This window comes from Mesitornis unicolor, unplaced genomic scaffold (genome assembly GCF_000695765.1).
Source record: "Mesitornis unicolor isolate BGI_N332 unplaced genomic scaffold, ASM69576v1 scaffold41323, whole genome shotgun sequence".
Taxonomy (NCBI): domain Eukaryota; kingdom Metazoa; phylum Chordata; class Aves; order Mesitornithiformes; family Mesitornithidae; genus Mesitornis; species Mesitornis unicolor.
The window spans coordinates 1-8,918 of NW_010174706.1; the positions used below are offsets into that span (position 1 = coordinate 1).

Here is an 8,918-nt window from a genome sequence, read left to right on the forward strand (position 1 = left end):
GACAGGACGGGGCGTGGGGACAGCCGGTGGGCAGCTGGGCCCTGCCATGCTCCCTGTGACCCCCTCTGCTCTCCTCTCCCACAGGGGCAGGCGCCTGACGGATGTAAGTACGGCACAGAGATGCAAGTGCGGCACAGGGATGTACGTATGGCACAGCCCGCTCCCGTCCTGCCAGGATGGCCCCCTGGCTGCCATCGTCCAGCCCCAGCCAGTGTCCCACCACCATGATGCTGCTGCAGGGAAACCTTGGCCTGCAGTGGGGAGGAGATGATGTTGATGGATCACCAAGGGAGGCGCAGGCCTGGGTTTGGGCTGGCCTGGTGCCAGTGAGCTGCAGTGCTTTTCAGGATTGATTAACATCTCATTAAAAAATTGGAAAATTCCTCTCTGAGGCCCTGCACAGAACCCCAGAGAGCAGGACCCTGAGTCCTACCTGATCTGCTTGGGACTCGGGATGACAGACTCATTAGGAGAGGGCCGTCAGGGGGGTCCCTTCTTGGCTGCGGTGGCTGAAAGCCGGCGTGGAGGCTGCAGAGTTGCTGGAGCAGAAGAGCAACGGTGCTGGCTGATGGCGGAGCTGCTGACTCTGCACTGACTGGCAGCAAAGCTCTCTGGTGGTGTTAAGCTGGGGCTGGGCTGAAGCAAACATCAACTCCTATTCTTGCTTTTGTCTTGTTTGTTTGTGATTTCAATTGCTTTTATTTTTTTTTTTTTCTGGAAGTGCCAACCTGCTGTTTCTGTCTCTCCCTGCCCAGATATCGATATGCCGGGATTTGCCCAACATCGAGGTGATCACGTTCAGGTGAATGTCAGGCTGCCAGCTGTGGCAAGGGCCGAGGGAATCACCTTTCTGCTGGAGCTGGGCCTTGGCCCATGGTTCCTTACCACTGCTCTGCGGTTGTGTCTGAGCTGCCTGGCTCTTCATGTCTTGTTCCTCGAGCAGCAGAGATGCAGAAGTTACTGTTCTTCTAGCTCTTCTGCACCTTTCCCTTTGCTGCCTGAGAAAATAATCCTGGTTTTGAGAGGTGTTAAAACCTCCAGGACTGCTGCTCCCTAGGTCCTGTGGTTTAGATGGGATGATTGGGCCAGTTTGCAGGATGCTTCTTGTTGCGATGCTTCATGGATCTTGCAGAGCTTTTCATTTCCATAAGCCTCCTGCTAACACGCTCAGCCTTCACCTGTCCACGGGATCCCGTAGACCCAATTCTGTCTGCGAATTTGAGCTTTTAAGCGTGGAAATCTTACTCTCCTTCTCCTTCAGTGAGTCTGAGGAACTGCCACAGAAAAGAGTGGGAGTGTGACAGTGGGACGCAGAGGCCGTTTGTCATCTTCAGCAGAGAGGAGAGCCTGCTTTTTTAATTCTTTCCTCCATTTAGAAAGATGAAACACTCCCTTTTTGTTCGGCGTGAAGCCATAGGCCCCTGAACGCCCCTTGCCGTGCTGCGCCGGGGTGAGGCTTCTCAGTGAAGCTGTTGTGGAAAAGGGGGCTGGAAAGGGCTGCTGTGCTCCCACCTGAGCAGTACAGTGAGGGAGGGGTGGGCTCACCAGTCTCTGATCCTGCCATCTCTCTTCAGTGTGAACGGCATCTCGGACCTCGAGCCGCTGCATCAGTGCCAGAACCTGAGCGAACTCTACCTGAGGAAGAACAACATTACCAGCCTAAATGAGCTCTTCTACCTCAAAAACCTCCCCCGACTGAGGGTCCTGTGGCTGTCTGAAAATCCCTGCTGTGGCTCCGACCCCCACCGCTACCGAATGACGGTGCTGCGCAACCTCCCCAGCCTGCAGAAGCTTGATAACCAAGGTGGGTGTTTGCAGGTCAACAGGTAAACCATGGGCAGAGTGAACTGGAAACCAGCGGCTTGCTGGTTCCTCTCGTTAAGGTGTCCTTTGACTCTTCCTTGAGTCAGGATCTGTCAGAGGCTGAGCGAGATCCACCACTCCAAAGCTGTTTTCTCCCTTCCCAGCAGTGGCAGAGTTAACAGTAGTGCGACTGAGAGCGCCTCTGTATAGCTGAGGCAGTACCACTAATTAGAGGTTTTTTTAGAGCTCTCTCCTTTGCTGTGGCAAAACAAAGATTCTATAATTGGATCTGCTGTTATTCAAAAAAAGAGAAGCCTTTCAGCCCGGTAGCAGTAGTTTGGTGGCTTTTGGAGCCTTCTCCAAAGACAAATGAGTGTTTGCATCCCTCCCTGATATCTTTCCCACTTTGAGAGACTGGTGACAGCTGCTGGCGTTTTCCTGTGCGGGTTTTACTGCAGCAGGAAAGCAAAAGGCTGGTACACAGGACAATTTTTGGACCAAATTTGTGTGGTATAGCTCTACAGCAGCAGTACGTACCCCATTACAGATGCTGTATCTTCCTGGGCTGCTGGACTTCATTGCAGCAGGGTTTTGTTTTGGCTTTTGCAGCTGTGACAGAGGAAGAACTGTCCCAGGCCCTGGTTGATGGTGAGGAGATCACGGGCCCACCGGCCAGGAGGAGCGTGGAGAACGGCTGCCCCGAGGCTGCTGAATCCAGCGCTGCTGAAGCCACAGTGGAGACCGAGAGCGAACTGCTGAGCTTCAGTCTGGAGGAGACAAAGTGAGGGCTTGCTTGGGAGCTGTTGGGATTTCTGGGCTGAACTTGGGTGTAGCATGAAAGGACCCTCCCAGCCATGGGATATTCCATGGGCCAGGCCTGCAGCTGGTGCAAATCCCCGTTGTTCTGGTTACCATGCTGGTTTGATTGCGCTTGTGGGTCCGGTTCTGTATCTGCAAAACAGGCTCTTTGTAGGTGGGCGCTTCCTCTCTAGCGTCTCAGCTGCGTGTGCTGACGGAGACGGCTTCTCTCTGAAGTGCAAGCTCCAGTCCCTTCCTGCTTAGCTCTGCTTCTGGACGCGCTTCAGCACGCGTCACCGCCGTGGCACGCGTTGTTGCGGTGCAGCGTTACCTGGTCTGCAGTCCCAGCTACCATCGGGTGTAGGAATCTGTCATTCCAGGTGGAGGAGACTCCCTGTGGCAATGTGCTCGTGCTCTGAGGCTCGTGCTACGCGTGGGGTCTTTGCTTGGGGTGCTGTGGTCTGTCGGTGGTGGTGTGCAAACAGATGTGCGCTGAGTCCTTCACCTGGATGCTGCTTGCACGGTTGCCCATGATGAGGAGGGATTGGACTGGCAGAGGAAGGTTTGGCCACATGGTTATAGCGACATTTGCTCTTCCTCCCTTTCTTTAGCAAAATTCGAGAGGAGCTTGGTATGAAGCCTGTTCCCAGGGATAAATTTTCTTCCTTTTCACCTCGAGAGACAGACTGCAACCGAAAGAAGAGAGTGAGTATCTTTTAAAGACCAAATTCTGGGCCCCACCATTTCAGAAGGATGTGAAGGTCCTTGAATGTGTCCAGAGGAGGGCAGCCAAGCTGGTGACAGGGCTGGAAGGAATGTCCTGTGAGGAGCTGCTGAGGACTTGTCTAGTTTTGAGAAAAGAAGGCTGAGAGGGGACCTTATCACTCTCTGCAGCTTCCTGAGGAGGGAATGCAGAGAGGAGGTGCTGAGCTCTTCTCTCTGGCACCCAGGGACAGGGCGCGTGGGAATTGAAAGCTTAGGTGGTTCCTCAGACCCCTCCATGGTGTAGCGTCGGGTAAACCTCTCTGCTGTCCAGCTCAATCCTCAATCCTCAATCGGCAGGGTGAGATCTAGACCATGTTCTGCCACATTTCGACATGAGTTACCAGCAATCTCTCTTCCGTTCATATTTTAAAAGTACTTGTGTGTATTGCTTTGCAGCACCATGAGGAGTACTGCAGGCTGTGGCCTATGGGAAAAGGAAATATTAAACAAGGGGAGGCTCAGGATGGACGTTAGGAAAAAAGCTTTTCCCTAGAGTTACTCAGAGAGGCCGTGGCATCTCTCCCTGGAGTTTTTCAAGCCGTGGTTTGACAGAGCTGTGGTCTGGCATTGGCAGTAGTCACCAAGCCCCACCGGTTCGGCTGGGGACCTTCAAAGGTTCCTTCCAGCTTGTGCTTTTGGTTGTATTCCCCGGGCCAGAGGGCTCCTGGCCTTTCCCATCCCACACGCGGTCACGCTGGCGAGAGAGGGTGGCTGCTCTTGAATGTGCCTTTTCCCTGCAGAAGCCAGCTGGGAGGGTGGCTGGGAGCCAGAGGCACGTGGGCAGTGGTGCGGGGACTGGGCGGACTGGTTTCTCCTGCATTCCAGTTAGCCTCCTCACATGCCCATGTTGGCCCCAGGGCTTGGTTGAGCTGTCCCTGCAGCTGCAGGTGGCTGTTGCAAACTGCTGCCAGTGGTGGAGGTGGTAGAGTTCCTAGAAAGAGCAGCTCCAAGTTAAGATTGATCTAGGTTAAGGTGCTTGTATAAAGCAGTGTCTGTCTCGTCCCAGCAGAACAACGTCCTGAACGCCATCCTGCTTCTCATGAAGGAGCTGGACGCCGAGGGTCTGGAGATCGTCCAGCAGACAGTGGGGAGGAGGCTCCAGGACCTTCACAAGAAGGAGCTGCAGGAGGAGTGACGGTGCCTTGTTACAACCCCCCCTGCAGCACCAGGGGTGCTGCTGGCTGCCCCTGGAGCTCCTGACATTGCCCTGGGGCTGGTGGCACCCAAACCTGGCCCTTTCCTGCTGGCGTAGCTGGCTCCCTGGACATTTCTATTCCCTGCCACTGGGGCTGTTTGATGGGAGCTGCGGGGGAGTCGGCAAAGCAGACGTGAGCAGGGCTGCAGAAAGCGGTGCTGCTGTGCTGTGCGATCGAAGGGGGACGGCAAAGCTCGCTGATGGCTCGGAAGGTCACTGCTTGTCAATGGCTCCCTGTCAGACTAGCCCTCGGCCAGCCTCTCTTTGTGCACAGCAGGCTCTGAAGGCAGTTTCCACCAAAAAGGTACGTTTTTCTTGTGGAGTCTGTCTGAGACACACTGCCTGAAATGATCACCACGAACTGTCTGGTGCAGATTATGAAGGTCAATGTCAAATCCTTAGTTTATCTTCAACTCCTGACTTCTCCCGGTCCTCCTTGGCGTGTGCAGCATCTGACTTGGCGGTCAGGCGGCCCGAAGAAAAGGTCGGTGCAGCCTAGGTGAAACAGAAATGACTCTCCCAGATCCGGTACGCTTAGCTCTGCTGTCACCCCCCCATGCCCCCGCAGGCATTAGAGCCGCTTAAGGAAACCGAACGTCAGAGTTCAAAACCTCCCGTGCGCCTTGCAGTGAGAAGACAAGCCAAGCGTTGCCGATTTGCACAAGCATCAGGGGTGGTGTTTGTCTTTAACCGAAGAAGCTGCATTTACTAAGATTTTAAAGAGCCATTAAATACAAACTAAATCGTTGTGACATACCAAATAAAACCAGTTATAGGGCCCTCCAGGATGCCTAAGTTGTGACGGGGGCTCAGCAAACGCAGCGTGAACGCCTGGCTCCGGGCATTGCTCCATTATGTCCGGTTCAGGGCTCGCATTGTGGGCCCTGTGGAGCAGGAGGAGGGCCCCGCACCCTCCCGCTTCACTGGGCCTGGAAACGGCTTGTCCGCCTCTGGTGCTGGTTTGATTCCTGTGCCGAGCTGTTGCAGGGGCTGCTTTTTGAACGCGCTGCACTGTTTGGGAACCCCCTTGCAGCCGCACATCCCCACTGAGCTGGAGGTGGTGAGCAGAGCTTGCTGGCACGTGCAGAGGTGCAAAGCCCACCCCGGGGCAGGACAGTGGCCCCGGGACATGAGACGTGAGCCCTTCGTGCTGCTCGGGTGCGGACCCCAGCGCTGGCTTCCTCTCTGTGTCCCCACTCTCCCTGTTTGTGTGAGTGTTCCAGCCATGCTGCTGGGAAGAGATGCCCCACCGGAATGGTGACTGCCTAGTGTCCCCCAGCCTGTTTACTTGAGCTTGGTGGGAAGAGGGTCCCAGTTTGACTCTCATCACTTGAGTGAAGACTGCTGCTGCCTTTAACTCCTCAAATGATCTCGTTCTTGCCTCTTGCATTAAACCCAGCTGTGTTTAAGTAGCTGGTGTGATTTATAATACAGCAGACTCCCTGTGACAGCCAGGGCCCAAGAGACTTACCCGTCATCTTGTTTGCATCTTGCCCTTGTGCCGGGGGCAAGTCCTCTCCCAGGCTGTCTCAGCAGTCTGCTCGGTGGCAGAAGTGGCGTCTGTCCACGTCAGGGAGCCGGGGAGCTGCTGTTAGGGTGTGCCACCCTCCCCAGCTTTGCTGGGAGAAGGGTGATCAAAGCAAGTGTCAGCGAGTGTCAGCATTTGTCATTGGGGCTCAGTTTGCGGTGAGGGCGGCTGATGGAGCAATCGCCGTGGCCTGTGGCTCCTCTGGCACGGTTCCTCCCTTCGCCGGAGAAGTTGGGCTGTTAATCCCCGACGGCACGACTGTTCCCGACCGGAGCTCACTGCCTACGTGCCGTGCTTGTCATGCTTGGCTGGTGCTGGGTGCTGCGGCTGCCAGGCGAGCTGCCCTCGCTGCTCCCCATCGCTCCTCGCAGTGACCCTGCAGCATCCCACTTGCTCTCAGCACAGCTGAGACACTCATGGCTTTGTGCCCCACCACGTTGGTGCCCCCCCCTGGAATTTGGTACTCCAGGGTGGGGCTTTTTTGGGTGAAAACGAGGGGCAGACATTTCACGGTGGTGGCAAACGCCAGTAGCTGGGCACAGATCCAGCACAACTCACGTTCAAAGCATTCATGGGGACTCAGAGGACAGCGGCGAGTCGAGGATCAGTGAAAGCAGCACAGGGAATGGTGGAAAAGCCCATTTCCCACCCACAACCTTCCCAGCACTGGCAGGAGCAGCCAGGCCCCTGCCTGGGGTCCCCAGAGAGATCCTCACCCGGGGACAGCAGCGATGCTGCCTCTGTCACTGAGCTCTGCTCTTTCTCTGCATGTCCAGGGAAGTCAATAATTTCCATCTTTCTCCAGAGCCTAAAACAGGGGCCAGCTGGGGAAATGTGCTAAAATCAAAGGGGACTTGATGCCTGAGGAAATAAATAGCTGCATGTTCGACCCAAAAGCCCATGATGCACCCCGGTGCTGGCCACGGCCCAGAGGCTGGAGCTGTCAGCCGAAAGCCCCAGGAGGAAAGTAGCCTGGGAAAGGGGCTACGAGTGGCCGTCTGGCATCAGCTGAGTGTGCCGGAGCCCGGCCAAACCCCAGCGCTGCACGCAGGAGCCGGCACATGCTTGGCAGCTGCCCTGAGAAACTGCCTCAGCAAACAGACATGGCCCCTCCATCAATCACTGCTGCGCTGGCTTTGAAGGTGGGAACCAAGGCGAGGGAGAAGCAATTTTTCTCTGGGATTGCAAAGTCTGCCCGTGGAGGGACGCTGACCTTGCACCCGCCAGTCCCACACTCCCAGGCTTTGAGGATGCACAGAACAAGGAGAAATCCTGACCTGGCACTAATCCGGCTCTGGCAAAGTGCCTGGCTTTGCTCATCCCCATCCTAACCCCAGCTCTGCCCCCCTGTTCCCCCCTGCAGGGACGCAGCGCACAATGACCACTCTCCGGCGCGGCAGGATTGGCTCCAGCGGGGTTTAACTCTAGAGGAGAGCAGCACCGCAAACATACGAGATTTGGGAGAGCAGCGGTGAGATGATGGGCATGGCCCCCAGGGCCGCATGGTGATGGTGGCAGCCAAGCATCATGCAAGGTGGCTGGGGAAGAGGGGGGCTTGTCGGGACCGATGCTCTGTGCTCGAGACACCCCAACGCACACACGCTGAAGGAGGATGGAGCTTTACCACGGCTCCCGGGGCAGCCAAGACCCCCCCGGGACCACCCCTTCCCCACTCTGAGATGGCACCGCATCCTCCTGTCTCCTCTCCCACACACAACTAAAAGCAGCAGGCGGTCAAGCCGCTAAGTAAGGAATCGAGATAGCCCATCATTAAATAATAGGAATAAACTATTAAGGGATGTTTAAGGGTCTGGGCTGTGCAGCTGGGCTCTCGCAACCCCTCCTTTCTGCATCTGCACCCCTGGACCAGTGATTTGGGGCAGGATTGTGCCATTTTGGGAGCCAAGACCAGGCTCTGCCCGCTTTATGGGGTCGGTGGCAAAGCTACGAGGCTACTGAGAATGGGGGGGACCCGATGCTCCCCGAGCAGCATGTGGGGATGGAGAGGATGCGGAGGGGGAGCTATGGCTCAGGCTGGCAGAACTAGAAGCCCTTCTCGATGCTGAGCGTGCGGCGGGTGACGTGCTCCATCGTCCCCGAGATGTACTCGGTCAGGCTGATCTGGTAGTTGGCCAGCATCTTCAGCATCAGCCGCAGGTTCAGCCACCACTGCTCCTGGGGCAGCCTGTGCCTGCAAGGAGGGGACACAGCACTAAAGTGGCCCCCCAGGGACAACCTGAGAAGGTGTCCCAGGACCTGGCAGGGTGTGCGGACAGGGACTTACTCGAAATCAGTGACTTTCTTGAGCTCCGTCACAGGGCTGAAGGCCACCACCTTCTTCCTCAGCCCGATCACGCAGGCGGAGTCTCCCGAGTTGGCAAACACCCGCCCTGCGAGGGGGACACAACCAACCGTGGCCACCTCACCAAGGGCCGAGTGGCTGAGCCTGGTGCCACCAGCCTCCCCCCACCCCACCATGAGACCCCCCCCAGTCCTCGTCTCACCCTTGCGGTAGACCTCCTGCAGCTTCTCTGACATCCACAGCACCGCCTTCACCCCCAGCTTGGTCCCATAGTTCCGGTCAAAGGGGGTTGGGGCTCCTCCCTGGGTGCACAGAAATGGCAACGTTGAGCTTGCCCGGCCCTTGAGGACAGTGGTGGCCCGTACGGCCCTGTCCCACCCCATACCTGCTGGAGGTGGCCCAGGACGTTGATCCTGCAGTCGAAGATGCCTTTGCCCTCGGAGGAGTAGAGGTTGTAGAGGAACTCAGTGGTGTAGTGCTCGTGGCACTTCTCGTTGCTGACGGGAGCGGAGGGAAGGGGGGGGGAG

The 8,918-nt window shown here is 56.7% G+C and overlaps 2 protein-coding genes across 2 annotated transcripts in view; one reads left to right on the plus strand and one right to left on the minus strand.

Moving 5' to 3' along the window:
* Window positions 1–84: 84 nt before the first annotated feature.
* On the plus strand, window positions 85–4,518 carry LOC104538075 (chromosome unknown open reading frame, human C21orf2; the record flags this gene model as incomplete). The annotated part of the gene is made up of 6 exons (XM_010181136.1): window positions 85–141; window positions 756–802; window positions 1,575–1,804; window positions 2,413–2,584; window positions 3,213–3,306; window positions 4,376–4,518. Coding segments are annotated over 6 exons (726 nt in total), but the record flags the coding sequence as incomplete, so codon positions are not given.
* A 3,614-nt stretch (window positions 4,519–8,132) lies between these two features.
* Window positions 8,133–8,918, minus strand: part of PFKL (phosphofructokinase, liver) — a gene marked incomplete at its 5' end in the record, with an annotated part of 4,759 nt that continues 3,973 nt past the window's right edge. Inside the window, 4 exon segments of the mRNA XM_010181137.1 lie at window positions 8,133–8,280; window positions 8,374–8,479; window positions 8,594–8,693; window positions 8,777–8,888. Coding sequence (XP_010179439.1) covers window positions 8,133–8,280; window positions 8,374–8,479; window positions 8,594–8,693; window positions 8,777–8,888 — 466 coding nt within the window.